This window comes from Exophiala xenobiotica (genome assembly GCF_000835505.1).
Source record: "Exophiala xenobiotica strain CBS 118157 unplaced genomic scaffold supercont1.3, whole genome shotgun sequence".
In the NCBI taxonomy this organism is placed as follows: domain Eukaryota; kingdom Fungi; phylum Ascomycota; class Eurotiomycetes; order Chaetothyriales; family Herpotrichiellaceae; genus Exophiala; species Exophiala xenobiotica.
In genome coordinates, this window is record NW_013562492.1 from 3,503,819 (window position 1) to 3,519,472 (window position 15,654).

Here is a 15,654-nt window from a genome sequence, read left to right on the forward strand (position 1 = left end):
TACACGAGACGAGAGGAAGTATAGGATTTGGGGCACCAAAAAGCCAAATCATACAATCTTACGAAGATAACAATTGATCAACATTTTATTGAAACTGAGAAGGCTGCCTAAAGCGTGCGTAGGTCGGCTAGATTGCCTCCGTACTGGAAGACACTCGACATGTCGAATTCCAGGTCGCTGGCTCCGAGGATTTCCAAGTCTAACTCTTGGTTATTTCCGCACCACAGCGACGCTTGCGGCAAGGCCTGAGCACACGGCGCAAATGTTGTGCCCGGATCCGCAGTATAATAGTCACGGAAATCAGGAGATATCCCGGTAGAAGTCGAGGGAGTGCTGGTGGACTTGTCGTCTCTAGGTGTGGGAAAAATCTCCATCTGTACCTGCTGCAGGCGATCTCTCAGTCCGTTCCTCGCGTCACCAGCGATCCTCCAAGAATGGGAGAGTTCCAGAAGCATCGTGTCCATGGTCAGCAGAACAGTCTCTCCTGGGAGCGGATCGGATCCTTCTTCTGGCGCTCTGCCCGATGCCATTGCCAGTGACGCATCAACGGCTGCGATGAGTCCATAAACGAAGACCAGCGGTGCATTTTTCAGAGTATGCTGTACACTGAAGCGACGGAGTATTCCGACAATCGTCTCTATCGAATCTTCGCAGATGTCAAAGGCTTGACATACACCGTTGGACCGATGCTTTGAGTAGATTCCGTGCCACTTTCTCCCAAGCAAGGGTCTGTTGAGACGGAGTCTTGTGGTCTGGTACATGACACTGAGGCGAGTCAGTTATTATGGTAGGTCTTTATGTTGAGAAGGACTTACTGAAGAGTGGCAAGGTCTGGTTCGAGGGTGTCGAGATTTGAACTCCATCTGGACCACCGCAGCTCACCAGGAAGCGAATCATACCAGCCCAAGAGCCGAGCGTTCAGCTTACTGTGCAAGGCTTCGATCCAGCTTGCAGATTGACACAGTGGTTTTCGGCTGGAGGAGTGTGATTGGCGCTGGATTTCTTCGATGACTCTTCCAAGCTGAGCCTGCTTTTGCAATAGCAAGGTACAAGCCGCAGTCGAATCACCGTAAGACATTTGAGTTGGTCTCGGTGGAGTCACGGGCGAATTCGAGGTCCGGTATGGCAATGCATTCCCAGAAGCTGGGTGTGAAATGTGGGAGTCAAGGTACTTCAGGGCATCCACGTCGAGTTGGTTCATACTCGTCATGGGTGCCCTTCCGAAAAAGAGACTGAATATTCTAGGACCTGAGTCAGTGAAGTCTGCCGATGCACAAGAAAAGGTGGTGACTTATCGGATATAGATAGGGTTAGAGACATACGCCGCCGTGACTCGAAGTCCACGGACAGCGTACCTGAAGGGCCTGTTGAAACAGGTGGCAGGTGATCCTCGTGGACTCCAAGGTCTTCTGCCATGCGAAGTGCCATTCCTGCAGTCGTTAATGCTTGTTTGTGTGGGCTTGACGGATGCCGAACCTGAGTATATCCAAGCTTTGGACACATTCCCTCTGCCGCTCTCAAAGACTGCGCAAAGCAGAAATGCTTGTACAGTGCTGAAGTGGGAAATATAGAATGCGTCCCACAGCAGATTTTCAGCGGCAGACGCAAACGAAGGAGCCAAATCCTTGATGTTGTGATCGTGAGACATCAGCGCACCTAAGGCGCATACAGTGTACAAAAGACCTGAGGAAGTCTGCTCGGTCGAGCCAGCTGGACGATCCGACCGAAGTGCATCTCGGTCGACGATGGTTGAGAAAGGCTGCTGCCACTGGAAGAAGAGCTCGATGCATTCATTGATCACAATTCCAGGAAGGCTAGATACGCATTTGGACGCGCACGCGTCGGTGAAAGTACGTGCCGAGGGACATGGCCGAATCAGACCAGTACTGTAAGCACTGCCGGGTCCATGGAAGATTACGGAACCTGCATCGCTTCAGTAAGAGCATGTTGACCACGACTCGGTGATCTACCTTCTTCGAGGCTGCTCCAACAGCCTTCTGGCACGATGGTTTCCCCATCATCAAAGCTTACCGTTGGAGGACATGTACGTATGGAGGTCGTGGAGAGATGATCTTCAAGGTCGATGCCCTGGATGATGGCCTCTCGGTGATGACCTGCTGTGGTCTTGATACTTGAAAGCAATGACTCCAAAGCTGCACTCCTGCCTTCCAGCGCAGCCACATATTCTTGAGAGGCTGGAGCACGCTTCCAATCATCGGACCGGAACTCGCATCGCACTCCAGCGATGGAGCAGCTTCGACAAGGCGCTGTCCGGGAGCATTTGATCTGTGGGCTTTGGTCAGCAATAGGACCGCAACCGACTAAGACGGCACTTCAAAGTACTTTGCGTGTTTGGCATCGCTTGCAGCTGCAAACGAATTGTTATCAGCAAGATGGCCTTCGCAGACCAGCAGGAGGAACCCTACGAGATTCTCTTCTCGACGCTTCGATACATGTTGCAGACGGCTAACTTGAAGCCTCCAAGGACTAGAAAGAACTCATCAATCTCGGAATTGGAATTGGATGTGCGGAAAGGATGATGGAGAATTCGAAGGAAGGAGAGACCTGGAGACAACTTGATATCGAGTCGCCCGCTGATGATGAGCGATAAGCACGCAATCGCCCCACAACGGGGTGCAACTCCGAAGTCCACGATTTCTGCATTGTTATTGGCTAGCCTTGTACTACAGTAGCCTCCATGAAGTGCTGGAGCGTACCTACAGGATTGCCCTGCGTCGAAATTGATGGCAAGTTTGGATTGTTTGAGAGTAAATCCATTGATTCGAAGTTGATGGAGAGCTCCAACCATATTATAGACCATTCAGTATCCCTGTCACAAAATTGCACGATCTTAAAGGTCCTCGCTCTTGAAGAATTTCTGTCCCCTGAAGGTAAGCCATGGGATCAGTCCAGTCTTCTCTTTTTGAAATTTCCCTTCCCCTTTGTACTCGTGGATCATCACCTCCGGCTTCACCGCAGAGGTATCGACAAGAACAGCGCCTTCAGCATCCAAGGCCTCTGCTTGCACAGTTTTGACATTGACCCGGTCGAGTTTCAGCTCCGTCTCGAAGCTCTCACGCTTGGCTTCACCAATGAATGATCGACGTTCACCCTGGACCTCATAGAACCGCCATGATTTGGTGCGGGTATCTCCATTCCAAGAAACAAAGATACTGGTCGAGTTGTCATCTTCAAGAGCAACGATAGCTGGCACCTCATTTGGAATGCCAGTCCAGTTGTAACGGAAGCCACGGTAGTTTTCAACACCGGCACCCAAAAAGCCAGAGTCCATATAGGTATGGAAGATTGGGGTACCATCAGATTTGAACTCTGTCATGGCACCTTCAGAGCCCCAATTGACCATAACGTTCCCATTGGGTAGCAATTGAGTCGAGCCTTGTGACTTGGATAACAAGTTGTCTGGCGGGTGAAATGCCTGCACGATTGTTGCCTCCCATGTTTCAGTGTCGACTTCGATGATCTTACCCCGGGAAATATTGTAGAAATGGACCTCATGCCCTGCGCCATTCTCGGTACCATGAGCCGAGTTGTCGTAGAGACTTATGATCTCTTTCGTACCATTCTCCGATCGCCCCTGAAAGCGTGCATGATGTTGGAAAGCGAACTCGACCTCGTCTCCCATCTTGAAGCTGGAAGATTTCCCCGAGAGCTGCCAAATGATATCTCCGGTCTTGCCGTCGATCTTGTAGACGGCATTGGCGTCACGAGCCGAGATCAAATAGTTGCCTTCATCGTCCTTGTCCACGGAGTTGATATGGAAGTAGTCCCAGGCATCGGAGCTGTTGTAACCGGCGCCCGCCTGCCCTGGATTCAGTGGAAGATAGCCCTCTGTAACGTGTCAGAACTATGAGTCAGTGAAGTGTTATGGACATACCTGATGGATCGACATGTTCCAGACTACTCCACTCGAAAAGGACAGCACCGGTCTCAATGTCAAGTTCTGACAAGGTTAGCTGGAACAATCGGACGTACAAAGGAGCCCAACCTTGAAATCTAGCATCAACGATCCATTGCTGCTCGTCACTTCCTCCATAGGCACTCAGATTGTACGGGACAGGGTGGTAAATTTGAATCAAACCTGTTTCTTCGTTGACGATGTGAAACTCGTGCTTGTCTGTCAGGCGATGATTGCCAGCCCGTAATTCTCGAATCGTCTCGTAGTGCTGGTCGAGGAATGTCGTGTGGCCATGACCATGACCATATGCTGCGTTATGGCTTCCCTCAAAGCAGAAGAGGATGTCTTTGCCCTTGTAACGTGCAGCTTGGAAATTGGTGCTCCAGATTGAAAAGTAGGTGAATCCTGACCAGACGAGGTCTCCTGTATCGGTGAAGATATAAGGAGCCGCTTGAGCAGGCCCGTGATGAGTACCTTCCGGAAATCCGGAGAACGGTGCCATGAAAAGATATCCGCTTTCGACCTCTTTTGTTGCCGGGATGGTGATATTGAGGGTTGGTGGTGCCAGGTCCGGTCTTGACTTGTAGCGCCAATTGGCCGAGACAAGCGGCATGGACGACAAGAGCCATGTTAGAAGATTGACAGAGGCCCAAAAGCCTGACATCCTGGTTGTAATAGCCATCCTCGCGGCTATGTATCGTGCTATCAATTAAGAAAGTGAACTGCTGGGAGTGTTATTCTCCAGCGTACTGGAAAGAGGGGTTTACCGTTTATATGGTGTCTTTCGCGTAACATAGTAGCTTCGTTGCGCAATCGTGAACGGCCATCAAATTCCCCTTGTGCCAGATTTCTCGAGGACTCAGTATCCCATGTCTTCCATTGGACGACACATACTGCCTCAAAATCCCTACCATCCTGCCTGGCTTGCATAACGCTGGCAAGACGGACGCAATGTCCGTGGATGCAGATCGAAGCTGTGGAGAATATTCCATTTCCCACGGAGTTGCTGTCCGTCTCCACAATTTGGATCCCCTACTAGCCACGGACATGGGCCCCTATCATGCAATTGTCAATAATTTTCATCTATGCTATGCGCGAATCGAGAATTTCACGCCTCTGGTATGCGTCTCAGCGTGTGTGCCCTAGATGAACACAATATACCACCAGTCGAACTATTCAGGAAGGCTCACAATCAATCATCTACAAGGCAATTCCGTGCTCTGCACGCGTACAATATTTGTCAAAACAGATCCACCTGAACCATGGATTCGCGAGTGGTATGGCTACTCGGATCCTAATTTGCAATCGCTTTATTGCAATCAATCGCAGCTGTAGAGTTCCATGATCTCTTCTTTTGGCCTTCGATACGTTATTCCTCCGAGTCTGAATCCTCACAATGGACACCTTCCCATCTTACTCCTCAAATCGTGCAGAGGAAATGCCTCAGCAGGACTATACCAGCAGCAAATCCAATGAGACGACCCCTCTGCTCGCCAATTGCGCAGATGGGACCGAGTCAGCGGAAGAAAAATGGAAGCCTGGACCAGGGTTCATCTGGATTCAGATAGGTACAACCCGACAAGCCTACTGTTACGTCTTGAATACTGACACGGGTAGCTATCTTCTCGAACGTGTTTCTTTCGGGGTTTGATGGCACCATTACTGCATCTACCTATGCAGTGATCGGATCAGAGTTCAATGCCGCGAATACCATCTCGTGGCTGACAACATCCTACTTGATCACGAGTACAGCATTTCAACCACTTTATGGTCGATTCTCGGATGTTTTGGGACGGCGGACTTGCTTCTTCACGGCCACTATAACCTTTCTGCTTGGCTGCCTGGGCTGCGCTCTTGCACCGGATATCATCACTTTGAATCTGATGAGAGCACTTACTGGCCTTGGTGGCGGCGGCCTCATGACCATGGCTACTATCATCAACTCCGATCTGATACCTTTCAAAGAGAGAGGGATGTACCAAGCATGCCAGAATGTACTGCACGGCTTTGGTTCGATATGCGGAGCCTCTCTCGGGGGTTTGATAGCAGACACCATCGGTTGGCGCTGGTGCTTCTTGTGTCAAGTGCCCATTTCAGCATTCGCATTCATGGTCGGACATCTCGTCATCAAGGAAGACGAGAGAAAGATATCCCCCGACCAAGAGACTGCAACTTGTGTCGGGCATACCTCAAAGTGGAAGCGAATCGACCTTGCTGGAGCACTCTTACTGGTTCTTGGCCTATCTGCCCAATTGGCAGCGATGAGTATGGGGGGTAACAACTATCCTTGGAGCGATATCCGAGTCATTATGGCACTGGTAGTGAGCGTTTTCTTGCTTGTGGCATTTGTGCTAGTCGAGATGCGAACGAAAGCAATAGCGGTGATGCCAATGTCCATGTTGAAGGGGACTCTTGCTGTGTCCAACCTCATCAGCAACGTATGCGTTGGCATGGCAGCATACTCGGTAAGCCAGGCTATTATCACCATCACCCAAGCTGATAGTATGTCCAGTTTTTGTTCGTGCTACCACTTTTCTTCCAGGTCGTCCTCCAAGACAGCGCTTCGGGAGCTGGAATGAGACTTGTGATACCCTCACTAGCCACGCCAGCAGGCGGCCTTGTTTCCGGCATCATCATGTCTCGCTGGGGTCGCCTTAGTGAGCTAGTTCGGGTCGGGTGCTTGCTGATGATGGTAGGCAACGGCTTAGTGGCGTCACTCAGATACCAAGACACCCCGTGGAAGTATCTGATCTACCTAATTCCTGCGAACTTTGGCCAGGGAATGTCATATCCCGCCATTCTCTTCACCTTTCTAGCAGCATTCGACCACAATGGTAAGTGCTCGTCTTTATCTCTCTGTATCGAGGCTGAACTTTTGAAGAGCAAGCAGTGTCTACCTCTATGGTGTACCTCTTCCGTTCCATGGGCACCGTGTGGGGTGTTGCTGCGTCGTCTACTTTAATACAGAATGTTCTCACGCAAGAGCTGCCGCGGGCATTAAAAGGGATACCAGATCAAGAAAAGGTGAGCATCCTTTCACGTGGATCGGATGGCGCGGTTGACTGAGACTGATGCAGTTGATTGACGAGATACGGCACTCGGTATCAGTGTTAAAGACACTTCCGCCAGATGTGCAACTGGCAGCTCGTCATGTTTATTATAGCGCCTTACGCTATGCTTTCCTTGCGAATACAGCGGTTGCTGCGGTAGCTCTGATATCTGCGCTCTTTGCGCGGGGGAGAAGTCTAGATCGAAAGTAGGGAGATGTCATTTTGAAAGGTGGGAGGCCTTGGCTATCATAGACAGTCTCTCAAGCCTAATCCATCAACAGACTGTTCACAGTGGCTGTCATTGTAGATACGGCTGAGAGAGAGCCTAGGCAACCCGTATCTCACGCATGAACCGAGAGTGTCTACATGAATTACTTGTAACGACTCTGGATGCAGCCCGCAAGTTAGAGCACCCCGGATACCTGCACCACGTCCAAGACATCAAACACTCTGGCTCGGAGACCGCAAAGGTTGAAAGGGGTGCTCATGATCCTTGCCTAATCCTGAGTCGCCAGGCCGCCTGGAGTCCATGTCCGTTAGCGTCTATATACTAATGAGGACGGGGGGCAACTCCGCAACACGAGGAGAGCTTCCACGCTGGAATACCTGTTACCATGGACTTCTACTCCGAATGTATCCACGTTATAAGTGGATGTCCGCCCTGGCAGCCCCATAAGAACACCGCGGTGGGGCCTCCCCAGCCGTCCGTTCTCGATTCTTACTGGTTCCACTTCCCGCTATTCGTTATCTTTTGGACTTAACAGGCAAGTGATATTCTGGACAATGAGCACAACCCGTCAATATTGAGCTGCGTGCTGTGACGGGAACACGGAAGATGCGACTGTGCTGGTTGTCAGGGTCCATATCGACAGGTATTGCGTGCTGAAGGCCATATTCGTCGTGCTCATCCAAATGATAAGGCTATCTATGAGTGGTGAAGCTCGAGAGACATACAGATGCTGCTATCAAGAAGACTATAAGACCCCTTGCACATCTCTCCCAGTGCGTGTTGGAATGCATAGGAACCTGCCTTTCGACAAGAACGCCCACCAGTGATCAGACTGTACCTTCCGTCTAGGATCCGAGTGCGCCGATATGGACGAGAAAAGCATCGAAGCTTCCAAGATGGCTAAAGAGAAAGAGCCTCAATCAGTCACTGCAGGCTCTGTTGTGCCTCTCGATGTCGATGACATCCAGTCCAAGCTCAGAGATCCTTTTCTGGGATCGACTCAACAACACCCATTCGCGACTCTTGAGAACGCTGAATATTGGTCCAACGTCTATGGAGATGCCAAGTACGAAGGGCGACATCGCTTTGACCCAGCATGTCAGTGGGATGCTACTGAAGAAAAGAGACTAGTGCGAAAGGTACAGCATGTTCCATCCCGAAAATCTGCAACACTCTCTAACGTCTCGCGATCAGCTCGATATGCGCATCATGGCTTGGGTCTGGATAATGTTTTCTTCGCTTGACCTCATTCGGCGAAATGTTAATCGCGCAGTCTCCGATAACATGGTAGGTCCCTAGGAAAGATGCTTCAAGGGATGAGGCTAACATCAGCAGCTTGATGAACTGAACATGAACACCAACGACTTCAACAGTGGCCAGACCATCTACTTGACATCCTTTCTTGCTGCTGAGCTCCCTGGCGGCCTTCTTAGCAAGAAGATTGGTCCCGATGTTATGACCCCCATTTCAATCTGCATCTGGGGAACTATCTGTGCTTGTCAATGCTTGATCAAAAGCCGTACTGGATTCTTCATCACTCGTGCTCTGCTTGGTTTCTCTCAAGGCGGGTTCATCCCGGAGATGGTTCTATACCTCTCATACTTCTACAAGTCCAACGAACTCCCCATGCGCCTTTCGGTGTTTTGGACTGCTATACCATTGACGCAGATAATTGGGGCTCTCCTTGCGGCGGGTTTTTTGAAAATGCGTGGATTGAACGATTGGTCAGGCTGGCAATGGCTGTGAGTACTTGATCCATAAGTATGGAAGTGAAGCTTACGGGAGATAGGTTCTTGCTCGAAGGCCTTATGAGTATAGTCATTGGGCTGATGACTTTCTTGGTGATGCCACCCAGTATCACAGAGACGCACAAAATCTTCCGTGGAAGAGCGACATGGCTTCACAGCAAGACCGGTTGGTTCACGGAGCGAGAAGAGAAGATTGGAGTGAATCGTATCCTCCGCGATGATCCGTCTAAAGGCGATATGAACAACCGGCAACATGTGGATCTGAGAGGTATTTGGCAGGCTGTAAAGGACATTGACCTGTGGCCGACATACATTGTAAGCCTCTTCATCCTCTGCTTGATCTCGCCTGACATGAAGCAGCTTGGCATCATGGCTTTCATCCCTTTCCAGCCTGCCGCTAATTATCTGTCTTTGACCTTGAGAACTCTGGGATACACCGTCTTCGAGGCCAATATGCTCGCGGTTCCAGGGTATTTCCTGTTCTTTGTCAATGTAAGTACTGGCATTCCGCTGATTGAGAACAGACTGTGCTAACCTCGACATAGATCCTGGTGGTGGTCTGGCTGAGCGAAAGATACCGCGAGCGCCTCATCTTCGGGTCAACGAGTAACTTCTGGGTCCTGCCATTCCTCATCGGACTTCTGGCGATTCCTGCGAGTGCTAGTCCTTGGATACGTTATGCTCTTCTCACCGGAGTCAATGGGGAGCCGTATAGTAAGCACAAATATGCGGCACAGAACCTTGGGTAATGAGACTAACCAGGTTTGAAGCTCACGCGATCCTCGTCGGGATGATCTCTCGGAACGCGAACAGCGTGGGCACGAGAGCTGTCTCCGCAGCCGTATACAACATCTGCTACCAGATCGGATCTATTGTTGCTGTGAACGTATATCGGAACGACGACAAGCCTTACTGTAAGTCAATAACCACTGTGCTTGGAATCGTATGCTGATCAACCCAGACTATCGTGGAAATAAGATCCTCGTTGGTATTACCTCGGCCAATATTATTCTGTTCTTCCTGGCAAAGCTATATTACATTAAGCGGAATCAACACAAAGAAAGCAAATGGAACTCTTTGAGCGACTTCGAGCGAGCGAACTACCTCTCTACCACGAAGGACACCGGGACAAAGAGGCTCAACATCCGGTTTGCTCATTAGCTGAATACGTCGGCCCCTGGATTCTGGAGATTGGAGAACCGACCTCACCCTTTTGCCCAGGAGTCGCAAGACCAACCTGATCAGAAAATCGAAAGGGCTTAGAGTTCGACAACAATGCTCAGAAAAAGTCGCGTCAAATGGGGCCGCCATCTGTGCGGATTGTTTCAATTGGATTTCAAACACCACATGGCGCACCACTTTTGGACGATCATACTGTTGTTCTTTTGTTTGTTGCGACGACTTAATCGGGAAGAGTCCAGGCTGCGCACGGATCCTGAGGAGGGCCAGAACCGACCATATTGGCTGCCCGATTTGGACGTACGTGCACTCAGCCGTACCCACCCGACATGGGCCGGGCGTGATATCTCACGAATACGGCGGTATCATGCTCAATATATATACTTTTCACACGAAGTTTTGCTCGGGGCTTGTGCAAGCTAAGATCTTCCTGCCGGTTCATTACTAAATGCTTTGAAGCAACTCTATACTTAAGTTTCTCAGTCGTCTTGTCAACCGTGGTTTGCGTCCTCCTAGTCCCATTATCTCCTAACTTGTTACTCGAATCGAGACATTATCCGCCAGTATCCTGGGAGCAATAACTCTTCACCATCCAAGAAACTTCGAGCACAAAAGCTTCTGTTGTCAAAGTCTATCAGAGCTTGCTAAGCGTTTATAGGGCTTCCCTAGCATCCCAGGATTCTCGTACGTAGGCGTACAATTGCCTAGAACCGTTATTTATCTGCCCAAACATCCTTCAGGCCTTTTAACATCTACAAGATGTGCCCTCTGAAAACTTTAGGCCTCCTCTTTGCAGGAATCGCTCTTTCACAAGCCCGGGCAACATCAAGTCAACTACCTGTAGTCGACCTTGACTATGCCATCCATCAGTCCACCTTCAATGTATGTAATATCGGCTGTGCTATCTTGATAGAGCAGCGCTGAAAACGGGACAGGAGACCGGCTCGTATTACAACTTTTCAAACATCCGCTACGGAGAGGCCATCACAGGAGCAACCAGGTTTAAAGCACCTCAGCCTCCGACCACAAAGAACCGCACTATGAACGATGGACAGACAGCCACGAGATGCGCTCAAACGCATCCCTTCTGGTTATCAGATGGAATGGCGATTGCTCAAGGAATACCAGCGTCGCAACTCCAACCGCCGCAATTCAACATCTCACAGATTCCACCCATGAACGCCGAAGAGACCGAGGATTGTCTGTTTCTAGATGTGCTTGTGCCATCCAAGGCTTTCCCTGCTGGGCCTACACAGTCGTCTCAGACTCGAAAGCCACCGACTTCGTCCTCGAAAGCAGCCCCGGTTCTGGTTTGGATAGACGGCGGTGGATTTTCTGCGGGCTATAAACACGAGCAGCCTCCTGCAGGTCTCGTTACCAGAGCCCAATCTGAGGGTGCAGAGGGCTTCATTTTCGTTTCCATGAACTACCGAGTTGGACTTTTCGTAAGTGCCCCAGCTGAGGTCTTTGGGCCGTGACTTCTACTGGATCCAACGCAAAGGCTAACGTCCACGGACAAGCGCTTTCTCCCAGCCAATGTCACCGGAGAAGGCGATTCCAACGTCGGACTGCTCGATCAGCGCCTGGCTTTGGAATGGGTACAGAAGTATATCCATCTCTTCGGCGGAGACCCGTCGAGGGTCACGCTTATGGGCGAGTCGGCCGGTGGAGGTTCGATCTTTCATCAGATCACCGCTTTTGGAGGAGAGGGTAAAGCACCCTTCCACCAAGCTATCCTACAGAGCCCAGGGTGGCAACCGAACGCGAATCCCGGCTTCCAAAACCGTCTGATCGAGTACGCCTTGACCAATGCATCGGCACTGACGAACAAAACCATGCGGAACGTTGAAGACCTTCGCAGTCTCACTTTCAAAGAAATGGCCCTTGTCAACAGTGTCATCGTCGGCCGCTCTAGGTATGGCACGTATACATTTGGGCCGGTTGTGGACGGCTCCTTTGTGCCGGATATGCCAGGCAAGCTGGTTGCCAAAGGGCGGTTCGCCAGGTCTCTCAACGCCGTGATGATGGGCACCAATTTCAATGAAGGAGTGCTCTTTGATTCACCCTTCCTAACCAACGACGAGGACTACCGCGGCAATGTGCGTCTGTTCTTTCCAAACGCCACCGAGGCCGTGGTGGATTACATCGCCACGAGCCTATATCCCAATGACCTTTCCGGCAAATACAACTACACTACACAACCACTCAGAGCCGCCGAGACAACGGCAGAAGGCTGCTTCTTGTGTAACACACGATACCTAGCGCAAGCTCTGCCTGGAATTGTCTCGAAACGCATCTTCAAGTACTTGTTCGCAGTTCCGCCGGCCATCCATGCAGATGATCTGGCCTACACCTTCTACAATGGCAACGGTACACTGACCTGGGAAGGATTACCAGTGAATGAGAAAGTTGCTCTTACATTGCAGGACTACATCATTAGCTTCGTCTCCAGTGGATCGCCAAACAACGGGCATGCCTCCAGCCAGAACCCTTGGTTCCCGGCGTATGGGACCAATGCATCGGTTCTCACGTTGAACGGAACCAGACTGGGTGCTCTCAATGCTGATCCCCAGGCAAATTTCAGGTGTGACTGGTGGCAGAAGACTCTTTACACTTGATAATAATTTTACTTCACGTTCTAATAATCTTTTAAGACAGATTGAAGACTGTCAGAGTTCTAGGAATTGACTACCCTTAGTACTAGGGCCCTGGGACATCGAACAGGGATTCTTTTATGTTCTTCAACTGCTCGTACCTTTGACGAATTTACCTTCCATGTCTCTATAGAGATCTTCCCAATCTGCATCCACGAGACCCAAGCGTTTGACGGTCCCGTTGGAACTCAGATCGTAGTCACTCAAAGTTATGTAGGAAGTACACCGGTTCCACGGCACTTTCGTAGAAGAACATCATATCCTTCAAGTCATAGTAGATTCTCCAGAGAGTCCGCCAGTGGAATACAAGATTTGCAGGAGGATGACGCGTAGTAGAAGTCTGTCCGGGGTGGAAGGAGATTGCCAAAATGAAGATGAGGCTGAGGCACCAGGGGCTCACAAGGCTGAGTGTAAAAGCAGCGCAAAGCTTGTCCGAATCAAGATCCCACGCTAACAATTCGTTCCAACATGACAGACTGGCATTGTGACCATTGTGATACTTGAAGGCCAGACATTGCAAATCATTCACGACTTACACGGCTGACCACGACATTTGCTCCCCCAAAATGCAGCGCACGCCGTTTCCTCCGCCTCAAAAATCCCCCGAACTATTTCATCCGCGTCCGCAGCACATCTCACAAGTACCTATGATGCGCTCGCCGCCTCCCCCAGTCTCTCAGCAGGCTTCGCAACCGCAAATGAACAGCTATGGCAATCCATATCAGTCTCCGCCGGCAGGAAGCGGGGCCCAAGGAGGAGTAGGACCAGGATTCGGACAAAGCTTCAATTTCATAAACGACCCGACTGCGCAGATGGGATTTCAAGTAGGCTCGCATGCAATGAAGGCTGGGCAAGAGTATATGGAACAAAATGTACGTTTCTGGAGATATCCACAAAGGACTTGCGCACCTTAGAGCCCAAGGCACCATGAGAGCCACAGTTGCAATCAGGAATACGCTGACCGCAACATTTGCAGTTAAACCGCTACATCTCGGTGTCCGCACTGAAACACTACTTCAACGTCTCCAACTCATACGTGGTCCGAAAACTGATCCTCGTCCTATTTCCATGGCGCCATAAACCGTGGACTCGACAGCAAGCCAGAATGACCACATCCTCCACAGGGGCCGACGGCACAATGACGCAGCAGTCCTATTCGTTCAACTACCTCCCACCGCGCGACGATCTGAATTCTCCAGACATGTACATCCCCACCATGGCTCTGATCACATATATCCTTCTTTCGACCGTCCTCGCCGGTATCAGGGGGTCATTCCATCCCGAACTGCTAGGCAGCATCACCAGCACAGCGGTTTTCGTTGTTTTATTTGAGATCATCGTTCTTAAGCTGGCTATGTACATGCTTAGCATCAACAATGACTCGCAGTTACTCGATCTGGTGGCTTACTCGGGGTACAAGTTCGTTGGGGTGATAGTCACGTTGTTCCTGAGTGAGGTGTTTACCGGAGGCAGTGGAACGAACAACTGGGTGGGCTGGACGTTGTTCTTGTACACGTGGTACGCGAATGCTTTTTTCCTGGTAAGTTTGAGCCGTGCTCTCGCAACTCCCTTCGTCCAAGATGCCTGACTGATGGTCTCAATACAGCTCCGATCGTTGAAATACGTTCTACTACCCGACAGCTCTGGAGATCCATCCGCTATGCGTGGCGGAAGCTCATTCACCGTGGCAAGGGCTCAGAAGAATCGGCGTACATACTTTCTGGCCTTGTATGCCTTTCTGGTCCAGATGCTGTTCATGTGGATTCTCAGCAGAGAAGAGGCTGCTGTCAAGACTGTTGCCAGCAGATTGAGCGGACCAAAAGTTTAGACCGAGCAAATTCGACCACGTCCGTAGCCGAATTTTATGTCTCTGCGTTCTACAATGTCGAGCAGATTTATCTCCAAGCTTCAGAGACAGCAACACGGCATATACCGGCTCTCAACGCTGCGGAAGGGGACAGCTTGAAGAATCACGTGACCGAGCGGGCCGGCTTGGCGAGGCTGAAGCCCATCCCGTGCTCTCTGGGCCTGGTATCCTCGCTTTATTCAGGTTATGCAAGACAGGGCATTCGATACTTGGTTTTGTGCTGAGGATGTGGGCTCGTGTTCGACCTCGTGTTCATGTTGAGATCGCATTTTACGCGGAGGCGCTTGTTGATCCGACGATCCACTGTACCACAAACAGAATAGTACGCAACAATGGAAATTTCGACATCCTGGTATAGGATACTGTGGTATGGACCAGTCGCCCTGTACAGCCAATGGGAATAACGTTGAAGTAAGTTAGACATGTCATATGCGAATCCCCCATGGGCTGTCCCTGCTGATCCGACGATCACCAAGGCCGGCGACACAGTCTCATTCGGATGCTGGTAATCATTTTGCCTTTCACTGGCCATCTTGGGTCCGTGGGATATTATATCGGGCTTAGCACTCTCCTCTGCTTTGGAAACAAGATGCCGGTATCCACAACGCCAGCCAGTCGGGATACGAAGGCTTTGCACATGGATTGGAGTTTATTTATCTCGGGGAAAGAAGGTAGGTCCTATACGAAGTCTCCATGGTGGCATGAGATAGGGCCGCTCTAGCAAGCCCTGCTTGTGCTCCATCGCGCCCGAATATATATATATACTGTTGGTAACCTACGCTGGTCCCCGAAAAAGGTGACGGGTGACTGCTTTCAGATCCGTGGTCCTTCAGACATCGCTGTTCACCATTTATCAGATTGTCATTAGCGCCCCAACATCCAACCAAGGCTGCACAGCAAGGATGAAGCTCGGCCACGCCTGTACCGTCCTGATCATATGGCTCGCGGGGTATAGCCATGCACAGGGTTCCATCAATGAATGGGCACCAGGTGGCCTCGAAGTCTGTACGA

The 15,654-nt window shown here is 50.6% G+C and overlaps 5 protein-coding genes across 5 annotated transcripts; 3 read left to right on the forward strand and 2 right to left on the reverse strand.

Annotated features, from left to right (window-relative positions):
• Positions 1-67: 67 nt before the first annotated feature.
• PV05_05547 (uncharacterized protein) lies at positions 68-2,563 on the reverse strand. Its single transcript, XM_013462065.1, has 6 exons — positions 2,427-2,563; positions 2,344-2,368; positions 1,971-2,286; positions 1,477-1,923; positions 816-1,430; positions 68-765 (listed from the first exon to the last, which is right to left on the reverse strand). Exons 5-6 carry the CDS (start codon positions 1,208-1,210, stop codon positions 108-110), a joined length of 1,053 nt encoding a protein of 350 aa, XP_013317519.1. The 5' UTR covers positions 1,211-1,430; positions 1,477-1,923; positions 1,971-2,286; positions 2,344-2,368; positions 2,427-2,563; the 3' UTR covers positions 68-107.
• A 288-nt stretch (positions 2,564-2,851) lies between these two features.
• On the reverse strand, positions 2,852-4,580 carry PV05_05548 (uncharacterized protein; the record flags this gene model as incomplete). The annotated part of the gene is made up of 2 exons (XM_013462066.1): positions 2,852-3,849; positions 3,896-4,580. The coding sequence occupies 2 exons, from the start codon at positions 4,578-4,580 to the stop codon at positions 2,852-2,854; spliced, it is 1,683 nt and encodes a 560-aa protein (XP_013317520.1).
• Positions 4,581-5,312: 732 nt separating this feature from the next.
• On the forward strand, positions 5,313-10,104 carry PV05_05549 (uncharacterized protein; the record flags this gene model as incomplete). Its single annotated transcript, XM_013462067.1, has 10 exons — positions 5,313-5,484; positions 5,534-6,381; positions 6,429-6,750; positions 8,045-8,334; positions 8,390-8,482; positions 8,531-8,937; positions 8,985-9,435; positions 9,489-9,657; positions 9,714-9,857; positions 9,905-10,104. The coding sequence occupies 10 exons, from the start codon at positions 5,313-5,315 to the stop codon at positions 10,102-10,104; spliced, it is 3,096 nt and encodes a 1,031-aa protein (XP_013317521.1).
• A 444-nt stretch (positions 10,105-10,548) lies between these two features.
• PV05_05550 (uncharacterized protein) lies at positions 10,549-12,862 on the forward strand. Its single transcript, XM_013462068.1, has 3 exons — positions 10,549-11,004; positions 11,058-11,567; positions 11,643-12,862. Exons 1-3 carry the CDS (start codon positions 10,882-10,884, stop codon positions 12,738-12,740), a joined length of 1,731 nt encoding a protein of 576 aa, XP_013317522.1. The 5' UTR covers positions 10,549-10,881; the 3' UTR covers positions 12,741-12,862.
• A 480-nt stretch (positions 12,863-13,342) lies between these two features.
• On the forward strand, positions 13,343-14,604 carry PV05_05551 (uncharacterized protein; the record flags this gene model as incomplete). The annotated part of the gene is made up of 3 exons (XM_013462069.1): positions 13,343-13,648; positions 13,753-14,316; positions 14,383-14,604. 3 exons carry the CDS (start codon positions 13,343-13,345, stop codon positions 14,602-14,604), a joined length of 1,092 nt encoding a protein of 363 aa, XP_013317523.1.
• Positions 14,605-15,654: the final 1,050 nt, after the last annotated feature.